This window comes from Parus major, chromosome Z, assembly GCF_001522545.3.
Source record: "Parus major isolate Abel chromosome Z, Parus_major1.1, whole genome shotgun sequence".
Lineage (NCBI taxonomy): Eukaryota > Metazoa > Chordata > Aves > Passeriformes > Paridae > Parus > Parus major.
Window position 1 is genome coordinate 32,822,675 of NC_031799.1, and position 20,148 is coordinate 32,842,822.

Consider the following 20,148-nt stretch of genomic DNA (forward strand, 5'->3'; position numbering starts at 1 on the left):
AGCATTCACCAAAAGACTGACAAAAAAAATTGAAAAAAAATTGAAAAAGCCTAACTGGCAAGGACAACAGACTGTGCAGCCTGGAGATTAAACAAGGTGTCAAAATAAAGAATGGCATTCAAAACATCTTGTGACCAAATGTATCAGTAAAGTGTAAGGAAACTTGATCCTGAGTGGAACGACAGGGCTCCAGACATACACAGCTCCAGGTTGTTTGGATTCACATTGTGCTGTAGATGAAAAATCCTTGTCTAACAAAATCTTAAGCTCACTGGAAGACAGGCAATTTCTTTACTCTGTGTATACACAGAAGGTAGCACTGGGACACAGCAAGAGGCAAGCAGTACAGCTTGAACACTAGTAATGACAAGCAGCACTGCAGATCATCACTCAACCCAAACTACCAAAATCAGCTGCCAAAGAAGGTTAAATTTTAATAGTTAAGGTACTATTTTCAGAGTAACAGCAAGACCAACCAAGCAACCAAGACCATTAACACAAAAGATACTGAGCAAACTGACACACTCTTCAGTCTTTTTATTAGTATTTATTGTTGTTATTGTTATTCACACTTAGACAACTCAGTTACATTAAGTGATTTATATGAAGAACTCTGTATTAATATGATAAGGTGAGAAAAGTGTACACACCACAGTGAAACATTCTGTAGATAGTGAAGTAGGACCTTGATAGAAGGGATTATTTCCAAGAGCCTATGTACAAATAAAGGTAGCTTTCATACTATATACAAACTTATATTCACAGAGAACGTACTGATTCAGAGACACAAGAGTTTCATCTAGTGAATAATGATCCATACACTTAAACACATGAGAAAAACTTGAATCTTCAGGGGGTTGCCTGGACGTGCAAAATAAAAAAAAATACATGGCAATGTATTTTTGCTTTTAAAGTTTGAAATGAATAAAGATGGGGAACTTCAGATTTTTCTTACAATAGGCTGAAAATGAGGGGTCATAAGAATATGAAAACTACAAAGTGAAACAAACGTGCTAAAAACACTTTATTACAAAAATAGCATCTGATTGTCAGTTATAACACACTACTATTTTCACATCACAATACCATGTCCTGATCTTGCCATCTCAAGTGACAGAAATAATTTTAATTCATGTAAGTCAACTCCCCAGAGTCAGGATTGCAAAATTAAAACTGCAACAGAGATCTTGATAATGGAAATGAACACAAAACCAAGTGAAATCATTTGGCATTACTTAATTTTGATAAGGGATTAAAATAAATTATTGATTCCTATTGGATAACCTGACCCTGAAAACTTTTTGAAAAACTGACAGAAGCAACTCATTTCTTATAAACTTACTAAAACATAAGGAGCTTCCTTTGCTGTGATCTCAGTGGGAGAAAACCTCAGAGTAGCAGAATGATTTAATTGCTTCATTGGGCCTGACTCTGCAAGCATTTTATTCCTTCTCCTGGGGTGAACAAAGGTAGCAGGATTGAGTCCCTACTGCAAAGGTGCAGCATTTTGTACAGCCCCACAGGAAAACTCAAGAGTATGAGGAGCAAACTCCCCTGACTTATTCACAGCATCACTAAGGCAAAACCAGATCCTGCTTTACTGTACATTTATTTGTCAGTATTTGACATTATACCTCAAACAGAGACATGGAATTAATTCTTTACTTTAAAATTAATGATCCCCTTACTTAGAAACCCCATACTAGTCTTCTGGGTTTTTTATGGCTTCTTTTTACATTAAGACAACTATGTGACATAAAATAAAAATAAAAATAAAATAGTAAAGTGCACGATCTTTAAAAACGTGTACAAATTTCATTGTTGGGATTGGTTTTGTGTTTGATGAGTGGTGAATTTACAATAAATCTACATGAATGTACAGTTCATTTACCAATCTTGAGTCACTCAGTCTTGTCCTGGGCTGTTTCACTTACGGCTCATGTAGGAATGATATGGCCAATAATGTGTCTGGATTACCCACACTCCAAGGGATTACATGGCTTCTAGGCTGGGGCTGACCTGTGCCTGGCTGGCTGGAGCACGGGCTCGGTGCCACGCTAATGTGACAACATGACTTCTGGAGAAGACACACGGCTTGTGTCTGGTCAGGGGAAGGCTCAGACTACCTGCACACATCCAGGCAGGAAGTCCTGGGGTGCTGCACACTGACACCTAGCAAGTGTGTTCCAATGGAAATGATGGATACCTCAATACCAATATTCCTGTAACTGATGGCAACAGACTCAAGAAGGATAATTTTAATATCAACCAGGAATGAGACCCATGGCTGTTGGAGAACTGGAGCAGGATTCTTCTCCACACTTATCCCATTTGTGCAAACTAGCCCATTTGATAATCTCAAAATCACTTTCTGCAAGTATTTTTCCAGATGCAAATTCTTCAATTTAACTTTCCAGGAACAGCAGAAAGAAAAAAAAAAGAAAAAAGAATCACCTGCTCAAATCAAGCATCTTTCTCATTTAGTCGTTGCTATTTACAAGAGTTAAATTTTTTTCTAAGAATACAAGTGAATGTAATTTATCTCTTTGTACATAGCTCCCAGGACAACCAGGTTTGTTATGTAACTGCATTTATGAAATACGGGAACCTAAGATAAAAGTCTCTGTCTTGTCCAGGTTAATGGCAGAATTCTTCTGTATTTTGTTGGGCCAGTTCTTAGAGAAGGGATTATTTCCTTGTTACAAATAAAGAACCATCTGATTCAGACTCATACTTGACTCAGAACATAAGTTATATGGACCACAAGATGCTATTTTAAGGAATTACTGCTGAAAGAATAATAATTAAAAAACATCAAATATCCCCTTTTTTTTTTTGCGAAATATATAATGAAGTAAAAGACAACCAGAGAAATAATCCCTTAGAAAACACCCAAACATTAATAATATTCTAAGCATCTATTTTTTCACAGTACTTGGATTAACTACATGTTTAATTTACCACTTTGTGGACCTTCATATCCACACACAACAGTACCATGAGTGACAGTGACCATAAACTACTTCAGAGTAGTATATGTGGAAATTATATGGTAGTTTCATTGCCATTACAAACAAATGACACCTAGATAAGATGCTTGTCACCCACTGTGCTTTATGCTTCATGGAGTTTATGCAGTCAGCCACATCAACTGGATACATAAGCAGAAGCATACAGACACAAGAGCCTGTCTGCACTATAAGAAAGCACTAGCTTTCAGTAAAATAGTTAATTTAAAATACATAGAGCTTTGCTGAAAGATTTTTTCCATGTCTACATGTAGTTGTTAAGGAGAGAATCTTCACACCACACTTTTAATCACACTTTCATAGCTTCTACCAAGTTGTAACCAGGGTGGCTTCTGCAGAGAAGTTGTAGAACTTCTAGTTAGTTGTAGAACTCCAATGGTATTTTGTACCAATGGGGCCCATTTTCATATTTAATTCCAATGAAGTTAGTGCAGAAAACCTTTAAAACTGGCTACAATCTGAACCATGATCCTATTCAAATGCTACTAGAAATCCCTTCCAAAAACCGTGTTCAACATTTATTCCATTCAGAGATGATGGTGGCACAGAGGGTTCGTTATTTAATCTGAAGTTGCATTCTTATCTTACTTGCTATGTTGCCAAGCTGGTGTCCTGAAAGTGCTAAGCTAGAACAGGATCTTTATCATAATGCCAATTTTTCTACTAATTATTAGTTTCTACTTTGTAAGGATTATGCAGACAGCAGTATCAGCTGAGTGAACATAGGCATACAGGCAGGTGGAACAGGCTTCAACACCAACCAGCTCGCTGTAAAACTTGGGCAGTGCGGGGGACCAGATCCCTAGTGAAGTCATTCAGAACATTGGCTGAAAAAAACAGAAACAGGCTTCTAGGTGTGCAATGTTGAGAAGAGTTCATGATTCCACACTGAAATAATTATGAACAATGAGAAGCACTTTATGCTGGGGAGTTTTCTGAGACTGTAAAATACGAACTTTGCAAAGAGTGTGTGCATTTCTGGCAGCACTGAGCCTGGACAATTCACTGACATTCGGTCGCTGGGTTAGAGCAGCTTTTGACTGTTTTCTCAGCATTCCAGTTTAAGACTGAATTCCTACTGTACAGGATAAGGGACTAAGCTTCTCCCTCCATCCCACTCCTCTTTCTCTTTACCAGCCAGCAGAGCCTGTTGTCTTGTAATCAAAGAGCACATCAGCATCCAAGTGTCCATGAACAGTTTACCCCAGCAGTAGAAAGGTGCCTTGGCAAGTATAAACATCATTCACAGACAGCCTTCACAGAAAGCACCACACAACTGAAATCTGTCCTATTGCCTCTGTATCTGAGGTGTCACGGGCACAGTTATTGAGCCATTTGAAAAATGAACTGCCCAACAGATACAAGGCAGTGGGAGCCATGAGGTGTCTCACTCTGAAGGAGAAAAAGTTACTTTTAATACCTTCCAAAATAAATATGTGATAGGGACAAACAGACATGTGAAAGAAATGAGACACATTTTAAGACAGTATAGAAAGATAGACACCAGTCCTTAATGGTGTACATAAAGTTCTTCCTATAAGCTGTTTATGCCAGTTACTCTCTACTCCCTACCTGCCCTCAGTGGGGCAGCAGTCTCTGCTCTGCTGCTGATGCCCTGAGTGCACTAGAGTGCTCTTAGAGCTCTGAAGGTCAGGTAGGAGTTTTCCTTCCTTTTCCAGTGTGGGAGTTGTTAACGCCACGGTGGCATGAAGTAAAACAAAATTGAAAAAAAAAACAAAAACAAAGAGTAGTGTGCTAAATGGAGATCAGACTCTGGTCTGGTTTCTTGACTTGAAATGTCAAATCAGAGAACCTGGGCATTGCAGTATTTTGTAAGTGGCAGCATACACAGCCCTTCCTTTAGCTCACTCCTTTGTCCGATTCTGCTTACTTGGAAAAGGATTGCCCGTTTTGAACACTGTCATCAGAAACAAAAGCATTTGGTGACTCCTCTGGAATAGACTGTACTGTGGAGTCAGCTGTGTATTTTGGGACACACGTTTCAGCTGGGGTCAGAATTTGGGTTATGAATTTGCTTTAGGCTGCTGCTCTGTCAGCAGAGGGCACCACAGTTATGTCCATACACCCACCTTTCCATCGCGTACACCCAGGGGAACAAATGTTAAAGGGCAGCACTATCGTTAAGACAGGTAAGGATTCTGCACCAGTGAAGGATCTTGAATGGAGGGACAAGTTTTTGCTCTCAATGTGAGAAGCTCACTCTAAAAAGCACAAAGAAGTAAGAGATGTTGCTTGTTGTATGGTTAAGATCAAATACTGATTCTGCATGTAGCTAGGACTTAGGACAACATATGAGTAGCAGACATTGCAACTCCTAGTATCCTTCCTTTATTTCATTAACATCTCACTTTTTTCTTCATGATATCACAAAATATTAATATTCCTAATATGAATTTTTGTACTGCTTTCTCTACCATTGTTTTCTGTCAAGTCCTTACTTTCTAATCATACACTGTTACATACAAAGACATATAACAGGAAAAATAGGAAAGGAGAAGGGGATGAGTGAGAAACAAACAGTGCAGAGCAGGGAAAAACAGACAAGAAAAAATGTTCTGAGCCTTCTGTTACACAGATGTGAGCGTGGCATTGCCACTGTGAGCACAATACACATATAAAACAATGCTGAAACAGGTCACAGAAATGCACTGAAACTTCATGAACTCTTAATTGCACAAAAGACTTGGACAAACAAATGATGATTATCTGAAATAATTTCTCAACATTCATTTCAGTCCTCTCATTTTTAAAAAAAGCAGCCAAACTACAGACTATCATCTACTACTACAGAAAGATGAATGTTAGTTGCTTTCTCCTTTCTTGGTTTTTTTTTTTTTGTTTTTTTTTTTCCTAGGTTTGGACCTTCTCTCAGTATCTCAGAAGAAGGATGTTGCATTTTCACTCCTTCCTTTCTTTAGACATGTACACTTTCAGCAATACTGAAGAATTTTCATGTAAGTTTCCTGCAGCTCCACTGTATTTAAATTGTGTTTCTCCTACCTAGTTTCAAGATTTATAACAGCAAATGTGAACTGCCCCAGCTTTATACAACAGCTGGAGATCTCTTCCAGCAATAACTATATGTAGCTGTGAAGGTCCTTACACTCCAAGGAATAGTGAAAGCCTATAAAGTATATATTCACTTACCAATTAGGCTGCCACTTTATAACTACTTCTATTTTCTGTATGAAATACTATGCATAAGCAAATTAGCCTTTTTATTCTGGCATGAAAAGGCAAACTCATAACAGCATCTGAAAGCCATTGGTACTGTTGATATTGCTGCATTAGAAAAAATGGTGTGTTCGCATAGCTGTATGATGTCACTGCATGCTGCGTTGCTATTACAGAAGAAAGATTATCCCCATTCTGGTCTTTGCATGAGAATGCAATGAAAATCTGCACCAGTTACAAAATGGTCAGGCATCATGGCTTCAGTGCCAGAGACAGAGTTTCTGGAACCTGAAGAGTTTTGCAAGATGTAAAAAAACCACCATTAACATCCTGCTGATTGCCTTTTCAGACCTGTGATGCAGATGATTGAAACACTGATTAATCCCCTGGCTTTGCTGAAATCACATCATATATCACATCCAGTTACATGAAGAGGCATACAAGCCCTTCCCTGCTCGTGACCCATTGCTTGGTGTATGCTTTCCACTCAGGCGTTTCAGCAGGTTATCAGAAAAATCCTGTACCAGGGTGTGTGGGGGGGTGGTGCCTCCACAAAGTTAACATTAGCATTCCCCTTAGAAGAGGAGAGCTTTAGGAGCTGAGCACACTGTGTGTCTGTGTATACTACTACAGAGAACGAGAAGTCAGCGGGCATGTACCGTAGGCAGAGGAGAAGCAGTAACTTTCACTGTTGCCGTGCGTACGTAGCGTGTCCAGCGCTGAGCAGCGAGGATGTTCTGCAGCAGAGAAGCCCTCGGTGCACCTGGACCCAGCCCTTCAGGTGTAACTGCACTGTCCAGCAGCAGCCACTCTTCAGCTCTGAGGTTCACCCTTTGTATCCTTCTCTTTCTCTTTCTTTCACTCTTTTAAAATTGAGGAAGAGGAAATTTACAGATCCATGGGTTCTTCCCACTGAAGTTTTCCACCGTGGGGTTTTTTTTTTCTCTTTTGTTTTGACATATGTATCATTTCTTTAATAAATATATATGTTTTGTTTTGTTTTGTTTTCTTTTTGTTGAGAAACATCACTTTCCACTAGATGGAGACAGGACACTGGATCACTTTGTCCTCCAGAAGGACACTGACAATCAGGAACACAAAATAAAGCCCAAACATGAGGAAACCCAGGATTTTATTCATCCTCCACTTGCAGGAAGCAATGGAGAGGATGACAAAGAGCAGCATGATGAAGAGGAGGACAATTGCACAGAACAGACCATTGCTGCTGACTGTCACCGGGGCAAAGCCATTAACCACAGCATACAGGAGCCATGGAAGAGGAAGGCTGTCAAGAAACAGAAAAAATAAATTAAAACACTGGAGAAGTCCCGAAGGGAGCACTAGGAAGTTTCTGGCAACAGTTCAAAACACAGCCAAAGGCTTCCTGCATAAAGTGAGGCAGGAAGAGTTTCAACTCTTCTAATAATTGCATAAATACAGATTGTAAGCTTTCTCATGGTTCTTGGGGAGAACACATGGTTCCCCTTCCACTGGTTATACTGGTGAGTTATATTTCTCTTGGTTGGCAAATCACCTGGCATCCTGTCTGTGAAGAGGAAAACCCCTTTCATTTGTTACTAGATTTCACACCATCTGCAGAAGAAGCTATTTGCACTCTTTCCAAGAGCCTGCCTGACAGGAGGGTGGGTTGCATAGAAACATGTCCTTGCCATGAAGAACCAGCACTCTGCAAGGCACTGCCTGCAAAATTTCACCCTTAAATATCTTTGTCCACATTTACTGTATAAACCTCTGTTAAACTGTGAACTTCATTTGAACTTCAGCTTAACTTCTATTTCTGTGTTTGCTGTCATTGCATTTCTCATCTCTCACGCCACAGAAGGAGACAATATCCCTCTGCAGGATGTCAAGCTGAAATAAATATTTAAGACACTGATTGGAGCTTAGCAGGCTTAGAAAGCATGAAGTAAGTTGTCAGAAGCTCACAACATTAAAACTTTGAATAAGCAGCTTAAGAGAGAATAATTTATTACAGCTGCAGTACTAACTACACCACTCCACAGCTCCACTGTGCCATTTCTGTTGTAAATGTACCAGACTGGTACAGGACAAAACCATTTCCATCAGCAGGAAGATTAAATATTTTTTAAAAAGTAAGCAAGCACTGCAAAAGAGAAATAATTTTGAGATGCATCCTCTGTACTCCAAGTTGGAGGACATGATTCTCATGAATGTTACAGGTTTGCTGCATATCAGTACTGCATATAAAGTACTGCCATTAGCTAACAGATAAAGTAAAAAAAATATTTATTATACATTCTAACTTCAGGATCCTTTTCTGTACCTCTGTGCAGTTGCTGGTGTATTTTCAACTGTGAAAACCAGGATCTCTTCTACAACCAGGCTGTCTGGCACTGTAACTATGACTAGACCTGTCTTCTTCTGTGTGATAGCAAGAGACAACCAAAGATGGAGAAATTGAAAATATGCGCATGATTCTAAGTACCTCCATCCTGTGTTGAAGATGGGACTATGGCAACAAAGACAGAATTTATCTGTGTATTTTCTGCACATTTTTGAAACACTGAGGCATAGATTATATCATTCCTGAACCTGATCTACAGTGGTCTCAAAAAATCAAAAAATAATTTGAATTGTAACATTATGCCACAAATCATTACCCTAGAGCTGCCATGAAGCAGTGAGGTGTAAATAGAAAACTTCTGCACCATCTCATGCAGCTTCATATTGTCAGAGCTATAAAAAGGGTCCTTTTTTTTTAACAGAGAATTGGTTTGTAATTTGGAACTTGTCAGGTATAGAAAAAAAAATTAATCACATGTCAACAGCAGCCTAAACGAGTTACACAAGACAAAGACTTTCTGTTGTTATTACAGCAAACATTATTACTGCAGAGGCAATGAATTGTTCCTGATCATCATTTATAAAGAAAGCTCTAATATAAGCACAATGAGTGGTAGCAGAAAGCAAACAGCACCCTCACAAAAGTATAAAAAGCTTTGAAATTCCTTTTCGGAACAATGCCCTTGCACAATTTTAATGTGCATTTCACTTGCCTAAGCCTCTCTGTAATATATCAAAGCAAGGATTAGGCAACAAATTTATAACATTTCTTCATGCAGATATCTATAAACTTCGGAGCACTTGCCACAGTAACATTTGTTGCATATTTGCATCACTTTCCTTTTTAAAGATTGCTGCTTGTGGGCAACACCACAACAATGTGCTAAGAACAAAAGACTTGTTTAAAATAGACACAATTTTCTTGGTGTAGAACTTACCCCACTGTGATGTCAAATATGTTGCTTCCGACAGAACTGGATACAGCCATGTCCCCCAGACCTTTGCGCGCTACAATAACACTGGTAATAAGGTCAGGAATGGATGTGCCAGCAGCTAGAATAGTCAGCCCCATGATTTCTTCAGTGATACCAATGGTCTCTCCAACCTAGAAGGGTTTAAACAAAACCAGAAAAATGTGTCCTGCAGTGAAGAAATGTTTTCAGCTGTCCTGGACTTTCCCACTAGCTTGGAGAATACTAGACAAGATCAGAGAAATACTATTTTTCACAGATTTCCCCATGTATCAGGAGAAAGATAACACTTTCAAATAGAAGCATAAGGTATTGACAGGCAGTTGCTGATGGTTCTGATGTTACAAGAAGATCAAGTCCTGTGGTCAGGCCAACCACAGCTCTCTGAACTACTTTCAATTTAGTGAGTACTGATTTGCTTCATCCATGGTTACAGCTCCCGAAATAAAGCAGCACCCAGCATGAGATAGATGGACTCTGATTAGAAATGATCTTTTACTGTGCAAAACATAATGCAGGGCTTTTATTTTGTACCAGTATCACCTCCTTACCTGATGTGCCCACCAGACCATCAAGTAAGAAAAGAAGGCAATCCAGCTGATAGAGCCAAAAAACGTGATAGGAAAAAATTTTCTTGATGTCTGAAACAGAAACAAGGAGAAACAAGTGAAAACCTATACTGAAGGGTGACATGCCATATTCTTAATTGTTTATCAATATGAGAGTGGCTTCTCATTTTTTCTGACGGCCTGTTCTAAGCAACTGTTCTGATAATCATCAGATGATCAAAATACTTGTAAGAAAAGTAAGAAACAGATGCCCTGACACCGGTACTATACTTAACCTATGCCTCACTCTTCCAATTGCTTCAGTCATAAAACAGGATCTCCTAAGATCTTGTATGATGAATGGCAAGTCCTGGGTTGTGATTTTTATCATAATTTGTTACGATGCAGTTTGCGTACGTGTTTATCTCAATAGTGGTTTGACTTCTAAATTTATTAATAATTTCATGCTTCCTCAGAATGAATGTTTTCAAATTGCTTCAACAGCTGCCCATATCTTTCTTTCCTGCATTAGTAATTTTTTGCAACAAATTTCACAGTCAGTATAACAAAGACTGCCATATGGCAGAGCTAAAAACATGCACACGTAAAATTTATTTCGTCATTTACTCTGCTTGTGAAAATGACTCACTTTCTCAATAGAAGGTATGTTAAACATGTACTTTCCATGCTTCATTTTGCAGAGGAATTTAATGTTTTAATGTTATAGAAATATGCAAAACATACCATCAGGCCCTTCAATGAATTAAATACTCTGTGTAGCACCAAAGTGACTTAATTTTTCATTTTCACTGTCTCCTTTACTAGTGTCATATTTTGAACAGAGTGTTCTTGCAGCCAATGAGTGGGTTACATACAGATTAATGATTTTTTTTTGTTTATGTTCTTTCCAATCTTTTGCATTTTCCATATTTCCTACTGACTAACTGAATCTACGTAACAAAAAGAGGTCAAGTTAACTACTGAAGGAAGGAAACAAAACTGCAGTACTGCACCAGGCAAACACTCTAAATCAAATCAGTACTTAAAATTAAATTTGTCCTGTGAATGAATTCTACCAATCTTTATGTTCATTGCCCCTCTGAATGCAGATGTTACCCCAGATGATTTCTGACATGTGACTAGCAGAGTCCTACAAATTTGCATGAATAACCAGTAGGGCTGCCTGTGGAAGTAAGTTATACCAGTCTGAATGCCTCTTTCAGCTGCTGCTCAGTCCTGCAGTACTTCTTCCCATTTGGTCCTCACTAAATACACTTCCACTCCAGAATTTTTGTGCCCACTTTCATTTCAGGTCATGCCCCAGCTGCACCAGGGGGCTTGTAAGACTGTGGATCATTCCTAGATGTTGCGGGAGTAGATGGGATTGCAGGACTTTACCTCAATGTGACTTTTGGAGAGAAAATACCATTTGTTTTGATTCAGTTTCTTCAAGCCATAATAAACACTTTGCTTTTAGGGAGTTTACTAGCTGCACAGCCAGCTTTTCTTATATAACAAAACCAACAGGCATTTGTATGGAACAGCACACCTTTAGGAACTGATCAGCATGGAACAGTGTGGCTGTAGACCAAGAGATGATGTATTGGGCTGGCCATTAGAGCTGGTCAAACAGGAATGTCACTCTGTTTTGCCAGCTGAACCTGAAAACAATGCAGCTTGTCTGTAGCTCAATGAGACTGTGTAGACTTTCTGCTGATGTAACTGGAATGAGCTCGGGACATTAACTTATGTAAAAAGGGTGAAGTCAGCAATGGCAATTGTGCACAGTCATCTACAGCATGGGACAAATACAAGGTCCATATCTGCTCCAGCAGCAGGTGCAGCTGCTGGCTGTGCTATACAGCACTTTCTCACTCCCTGTGTGTATTTTGCATAATGCTAAATGTCCTCCTGAAAACTGAGCACGTTGACTAGCACGACCTATAGAATTTCACAACTGGATATACACAGGAACACACATTAAAAATGATACAGATTTAACAACACTACTAGAGGGATGGAAACCTATTCTGTGAAGAAAGGCTAAGAGAATTTGGATTGTACAGCCTGGAGAATAGAAGGCTTGGGTTGACCTAATTGCAGCCTTCCAGTACCTGAAGGGAGCCTCTAAAAACGATGGAGAGAGACTCTTTACAAGAGCATGTAGTGACAAGGACAAGAAGACTTAAAGAAAGTAGGGTTAGACTGGACATTAGGAAGAAGTCTTTAGTATGAGGATAGTGAGGCACTGGCACAGGCTGTCCAGAGAGGTTGTGAATGCCCCATCCCTGGCAGTGTCCAAGGCCAGGCTGTACTGGGCTCTGAGCAGCCTGGCCCAGTGAAAGGTGTCCCTGCCCATGCCATGGGGCTTGGAACTAGATGATCTCTAAGGTTCTCATCCAACCCAAACCATTTTATGAATCTGTGATTCTAAATTCCCTCATAATATAATAACTCCACCTCTGCTGAAGTAAAAGAAGTGATCCAGTAGGGGTTTTAAACAGATTACCCTTAAATTACCACCATGGCACCTGGAAACATCCTTTTCATATAAATTCCACTGCTGTCACAAGCACTGTTTTTAGAACTACTGAGAGTACTTTGGTTGATCTATTTCTTAATTGTCTCTTAACTCATTACAGAGTTACTTTTTCAAAACAGAGTTCTAAATTTCTGTCAAACCAAAAAATATGACAATGAGCTTATGATATTTAAAACCTACTCAGATGGACTTTTAAGTTTAAAATCAAAATTTTATATGCAATGGAGGGTAGAAGACCTTAATGTGAAAAGGAACAAAATTTGAAATAAATATATCTATGTTACAACCATCTGACACCAGTGGGAGCAGAATTAAGACTGGTAGAAATAAATGAGTGAAAATAACCTCTTCCTCTTTTAAAACTAACCAGCAGCTAGCAGTTTTTTTCCCACCATTCTTAGTAGTCAACTTTTCCAACTTTCAACATTTTTCATCTTCCTTGTAAAGGCTGTGATCTTTTGGCAAGAGATATGGTTCATGAGACAATGGAGTAATAAACTTGTTTGAACTGGTCACAAAATCTGCAAAGAGCACCTTGCAGCAATGCAATTTGAATGATCACCACACAATACTCAAGATTTAAGCATACACTGGCTTAAGCAAAACTAATAGAACCAGAGCCATACTGGTCAGTAATACCTCTCTGATGGTGTGATTATATACACCAAATGGTTCAGCAAAACAAGGAGACACTGCCTATCTGAGTCAGACATCCACAGAATTTGGATGGCTAAGAATTACGAGTCAGTAACTTTGCAGCATGTGTACTCTTCGCCCGTCTTAGCTAATCCTCTCCCACTAAAATTAACTGATAAGCAGCAGTCCAAGATACTTTAATAAGCTTAACACTTAAATTACCTATTTTAAAATGGGGAACATTTAAATTCAGAAAGGGCAAAATTTAAAGCTTGTGCATTTTACAAGTGATGAAATCAAAAATGGACTGCATAGATGCTGCTATATAATTTGCATATAGATGAAAATTTTAAAAAGCCATAACAAGAATGCTGATACTTTTTTGTATGCTAGATTTTATTCCGGGGTGTAACAATAATAATCATGCTGGTTTTATAACTAGTTTCAGCATTCTTTTGAGATTTATGTAATTTCTACTCCCTAGCTCTTTGGAATACAGAGAGCTGCCAATTCTAAGCATTTTCCTAGAAGACTTAGTCAGAGTCAGCAGACAGCAATACTCCTCTCCATCTTTTTCAGTAGTTGTTGTGGTGGTTGCCTTGTAAAGACAGAGTGCAGAGTTTATTAGCAAGTGGCTCTTTTGTGGTCCTAGTAACAGAAATGAGAGAATCATGGCTCATTCAGTTCATATCCCATTTTCCTTTAACAAAAGCAAAAGGATTTTGTAGTTCCACTGTAGATTAGATGTATTAGTACTGTTCCTGTCCATCAGAAACGTTTAGAACATTTTTCTTTATACATTTCTATATATTTATATAATGCCAATGTCTGAAAAACAGGGCTATAAGTAGAAAAAAAAATCGAGGTATGAAGGCATTTCTTCTAAGAGACTGATCCTGGAAAGTAGTGTGTGCTGAATAATTTGGAAGGTAACTCTTTTCATTTTAGCCAGCATTATTACCAGCATCTTTAACCTGAATGATTCACATGTTTGTCTCGTACATAAATGTATCTGCATTGCAAAGTTTGATCCTTCTTTCACACTTAACAGTGCTTAACTCTGATTACTCAGAACCTGCTCCTCTAACTGAATCTGTACAGGAACATGTTGTCCTTGTCCCCTTGGTAACAGTGCATCTCTGTATGGCAACAAGAGTTCATGGAAGTTGTAGCTCTTTGTTTGTAATGGGAATTTGCAGAGATAGAAGGAACTCCCCCATATGGGTGCAGTGATGGCAGGACTAGAGCCCCAAGATAATTTTTCTGGCATGTAATGCAAAGGGATGGACAGCGGAGTAAGATTATAATAAAGGAGGTGGTGTTCAATAACTGCTCCTGACCTACTGGGGCACCTTGGTCACATTGCTTTTCTTTCAGTCTTTCAATATCTGTTACTCCAGGAGGTGGGCAGTTACATATGTGACCTCAAAAGAGCCACTGGGGAAACAGCCATTAGTACAGGAAAAACACCCATTAATACTCAAAACACCTGAGCAAAAACCTCAGGAAAAAAAATTCACTACGGGCACACCTACCTCTGAGATATGCAAACAACATTATTGATGTTATAGTAAGGATTTAATATATACTGGCTTAATGTGAGCAGGTGTTAAGGCGCTAAACACATTAAAACATCTCAGCAAGTAAATCAGCTGACAGTTAGCTGAACTAATGCATAATCTACTCTAAGTATATAAAAATCTGCATATGTGTGCACCAGACCATAATAAGGCAGCAGGATTTTGCTAACTTTAGAACCAGAGACCTTGTCTACGAAATATTTTTTTCTAGGGCTTCTGGGTTTTATGGCGCTAAATGTATCTCAGAATAGTACAAATAAATTCAGGGAAAACATCTTCGTGTGGAGATAAAAAATACATTAGAAAAAAGACTCTAGACGGAAAGAACAACTTATTGAAAAGTGGACACCCACAGAGGATGCCAAAGGCTCCATATGGTCTTTCAAATCAGTATACAGCACACAAGCATTCACTTTATATATGCATATGCTAATCCGAGCATCCTGATGCAGAATTTGGGTTTCTGACTAAAAATCACCACACTTGCAAATCGAGCCCCTGATGGCAGGCCTATCTAAAAAGTCTGAGTATTATTTTAGGTTTGCTTTAACTTCTATCTCATAGATTTCATTGAAAATTGTTTTCTGATGCACATGCTGAGCTGTGATAGCAGGCATCATTTTTTGTTAGGAAGGGATTAGTGGGGATGGCACACAGAAATAAGTGAGAGTATTGGGAAGATACAGTAATGAAGCATACTTAAAATGTTAGACAGTTTATGCAACCATCTGGTTAATTCTTTGACAGCAATGCTCAAAGTAAGTAGCTTGTTATACTGATACAGCCCATTACCTCTTCTGTTAATCCACATGTAATTACAAACAACATTTTTTTTTTTCTGTAGGAAAAACTACTCCTTTCCGTGAATGGAGTCTTAAAACTCTGTTGTCCACTTGTCTATCTGGCACATACAAGTATGTTTATCTCTTGTGGTATGGCAGGGTATTTTAGCTGCTGGATGTCAGCATGGAGTTCTGTTGTGAATGGTACTAGTGCTAATAATCACATGCATCACACAGTTGCAGGCAACTTGTCAAGATATTCACTTTCCAAAACTATTATTTACAAAACTGTTCTCATTTGTACAGTGCAGAATATTGGATAAAACTAGAGGTCTTCTTATATTACCTTCAGATTTTCAAAACTCAAAATAATGCCCCAAAATATTTCTTGTTTATTTTAGATCAAAATATGAAAAAAATTTCAGGAATGGTTTTGAATGACAAAAGGAGGGAAAAAATTCAGAAATAAGTGATCTTGAAATTAATGTAGTATGTTCTGTGTGTTACGAGACAAAAACGATTTCCAGAGTTTTCTGGAATTTTTAAGAAAAAGAAAGCTAGAAGATTGGGAAGGGAAAAAGTGTTAGAAGGGAAAGAAGGGAAAATCGTCACTTTATAGCCTCTGGAACCTTTTATCTAAAAACAAGTCAGAGATCTTATTTTAGCTTCTTTCTTGCACTGAGTTGCAGTTTTTCAGCATGTGGGATGGGAAGCTTTTTCACTGTCTGTGAGCAGGAAAAAAGAATTCAGGGTGTTGATTTATAAACTTGCATGCTGTGCATGTCTCTCTTGCAGCAGTTTTAAACCCATTTTGATCCAGAAAGGAAGAGAGATTAAAACACCACTAATTTTTTTTTTTTTCCTTCAGCTCTTGACACACTTTTACTTTCCATGAACTTTCCCAGTCAGGTCTATTTGTATAAAAGTGGTAAGACTTGATAACTTGTCAGTCTTACATTACTTCAAGCTGTCTTCAGGACAAAACTACCAAGTATTTTATATACAAAAGGACTTATGGATTCTCATCCTAGTATGAAAATGACAAGATCATGGGTAGAAGAGAAAGGTCTAATAGAACATATATTTAAGAGAAATGCATATCTTTATGTCTGAACTACAGAAAAATTTTAGATAGTCTAAAATCCCTCCAGTCATACCCTTTAGGGCACAGCAGAGATTCAGCACTCATATGTTCAGCAGAGATTCAGAAATACAAATGTGAAGACCCCAAAGGATTTTTCAGACCATCCACTTTATGTCATGAAGTATAAGTGAATACAAATGACAATTTTTATAGAGCTATTACCAACCAGTTGCTCATAAGCACTCATTTGAAGATTTGAATACTAATGCTGTGACTTCTTCAAAGAAGAAACAATTAAAAAGCTAATAGCTCTAGTTCATTTTTGGCATTTAACTAGAGTACCACCGTTTTTGCAGAACACACTGACTTACAACAGTTACTTACAGGTTTTCTGACGTCTGGCAGGGTAGCCCACAGTGGGAAAACAATGGGTAACACAAGAAGATAGGTGACCTGTTTGCGTGGGGTTTCAGGCCAGGCCAGGCTGAGAGGCTGCTCCTCCTCCTCATCTTCATTCTGTAAGAAAAGCTCCAGTGAGCAGATTATCAATGTGGATGAATGAAGATAGGAATTATTTCAAAAAGAGTTCAAGGACAGCATTGTGTTTCAGGGAGAACTATGGGGTCTGAGAACATAGCATTTACACCACACCTACCTAGCAATGTTAGCTAGGACACACTAAAAAAGACTTTGGCCAGACTGTGAGGTATCCCTACAGCACAGGATAGGATGTCCATTTGTTGACAGTGTGGCTGGTCCCTTGGGATGCACAGGGTGTCTCTGACAAGTGTTCCTGGGGATGGCTCTCCCTTGGGATGTGGGCTAGTCTAGTCAGGGGATGAGATGTGTCTGAGATGTGTCTGGGCTGCGTCAAGCCTGGCCACAAAGACAAGACAGAGAAAATGTGTAGACACACACACACACACACACACACACACACACTCTCACACACCTATCTTTATCCTTATATGTATAGATATATATGCCTTTATGCCTACTGTGTGTAGATGTATACATGTAACTAACTTCTTAAGCTTTTGTGAGTAATTTCAAACCTTGCTATTGAATATATATGCATATATTTTTGTATGTACTGTCTTCTCCGCAGGGAGGGAGGGTAATTCGGGCACCTAGGGAGCTGTAGTGCTACGCTGCTGGGGTAAGTCTGGGCTGCTGAGGGCTCTGCCCATTCAAACTGTGAAACCAGCAAAGGCAAAGATGGCCCAGCTTCTCCGGACCCCAAGACTGTTGCTGGGTTGTCCACACAAGGAAAGGGCTTCTCCTTGTCTCTATCCAAAGGCTCTTGTGTACAGACCAGTCACAACACAGGAGTGTTCCTAACAACTTGGTGCTAAAACTGAAGACACTCCCCTCCAATTTGCGTCGCTGCTTTTCACATTGGTCCCTAGTCTCAATTTATGTGAAAGCTGCCCACCTGTCATCCCTATTATAGAGTAGGTGTGTAGGAACCCTCTCCTACGACAGAAAACATTTGGCTGCCACACACTTCTCTTTCCTTAGACTGCTTCTGCTAACAAAATGGAGCAAGTGTAGTGGGCATGACTCAGCCTTTTGCACTCACGAATCAAAATAACTTTTAAATTGTTAACATAGGTAGGTGATGTCTCCAGAACTGTATATAAATTGCAGAATCAGACAACTGAAAAAATGTCCTGAACAATACTTTCACATAGATGTGTGTAATGCAAACACTGTTAAAACTGTGGAAAGATTTCTAGAGAGCTCAATGAAAGCTAAAAAAGTCTGAAAAAGAGCACGCAGTGAAAACTGTTGACAACGTGGGTGATATATGATGACTTTTTCAGGTCGTGTTCTTGGGGTTTATTTTTGAAAAAAGATAATAATTGAGATCTCTCCACAACATGCATGTTAATCTTCCTATAGATTTATAATTGGTTCCTTTTCAGTTATTGCCCTGTATTAAGACTGCTTATATAAACCTTATGACAATGCTATTTGAAGCAATCATTGAAATGACCAAACTAGTTGTTCTTTTCTAAGCAAAAGAGTTATTGATGAAACGTCACCACAGGTTGATACTGTTAATAACTTCTTTTACTTACTGCCAATTTTGAAGAACTGGTCTTGATTATTCCACTATTATGAACTTCTGAATTGTTCAACTACCTGAAATGATCAGTACCTACAGAAGCAAGCTCAGCTCTTAGCTTGGGATCTTTCACTATGAAGGTATCACCTGACATCAGTGGACTGGAAGCAAATTCCTATTTACCTCTTGACACACTGACAAGTTGCAGCTACCTTTGAGTTATGTGTTGATGTCAACAGAGGACAATATTTTGCTATGCCCTATACTTTGTAAAACTCCCAAGTTGCACAACTGTATGACAACAGTAAAGTGAACAGGTCATAATGGTTATAATAATTTAAAAAAAATTAAAAATATATAAGCACAATTTTTAGCACTCAACGCAGTACTTCAGAGGCTCCTGAGCAGCTTAAGAGGCTAGCTTTTGCCTTTGGCTTTCAGCTTTTCACTGAAGTGGACATCCTATGCTTCATTGCTGGAAAACTACAGAAGCCAACTTTAGAGGAGCTGTGCTGGAGGAGAAGTTTGTGAGGCTACTTCCAAAACCAAATCCATTCATTTTCCATTCTGGTAGATGCTTTTGGGGTGGGAAAATCAACCTGAGACACAGGCTCAGCTTTGAAATGTGATGACTGAGAAAAAATTGGAGCACAAAAGGAACAATTGAAGGGTTGCCTAGGTAACTCTTTCTGAATGGCCTATGTGTAATTCAATCAGCCAACTCAGCTGGAATAAAGCTTTCTAAGTGACTGCTGCATAAACAGCACTGAGTGGCAAAGTACTTCCTGAATTGCCATCTTTAGAGATTAGCCATGATTAACAATTATATTTAATCACAACAAAACTTTACATTACTCTGAGCTTGCATATGAGTCTTAAAAATATCTAGACAGTAATGCCTACGTTGGTTCATGCAACACTGTACCAGTACACACTGTAGTTCAACACTGGGACTTGCTCTATTCTCATGTCTGTGTCAAATACCTCTGGGTGCGCATAAGCACAGAGGCAACACGAGTGGCTGTAGCAAAGAACCACAAAGAACTGCTTTTGGAGATTGCTAGATGTCTCCTGAGAAACCTTGACCTATCTGTTCAAGATCTTTCACCTTCAGTTGTCCTACATCATCCCTTTCCCCAAGACAACTATCCCCAAAACATAAGACCAAACACAAGCTCACAGTGCAGGAAATACACTTTTTCTTTCTAGCTTAACTCCAGGATACATTAGAGATGTTGCAGAATGGATATTAATTTCCTATTTTTTAAATTAGATTAGGCATCTGATTTTCAATGCTGACCTTCCAAAATCAGTGGAAGTAATGAAGTTCAAAGTATTTGTAGATCTAGCTTCCATGAATTTCAAAGCAATACTAAATTATCCAC

At 38.8% G+C, this 20,148-nt stretch overlaps 1 protein-coding gene across 5 annotated transcripts in view; it reads right to left on the reverse strand.

Moving 5' to 3' along the window:
• Positions 1–522: 522 nt before the first annotated feature.
• The window catches only part of SLC24A2 (solute carrier family 24 member 2), a 112,490-nt gene continuing 92,864 nt past the window's right edge, over positions 523–20,148 (reverse strand). For 3 of the 5 annotated variants that reach the window (XM_015615369.2, XM_015615368.2, XM_015615370.2), the window contains exons 8-11: positions 17,077–17,208; positions 10,072–10,161; positions 9,488–9,654; positions 7,171–7,509 (exon numbers count right to left, since the gene is read on the reverse strand). In XM_015615369.2, coding sequence (XP_015470855.1) covers positions 7,260–7,509; positions 9,488–9,654; positions 10,072–10,161; positions 17,077–17,208 — 639 coding nt within the window. In that variant the 3' untranslated portion in view covers positions 7,171–7,259. Of the gene's footprint in view, positions 7,510–9,487; positions 9,655–10,071; positions 10,162–17,076; positions 17,209–20,148 lie in introns of all 5 variants that reach the window. The other 2 variants (XM_015615373.2, XM_015615374.1) reach the window with 2 other exon arrangements.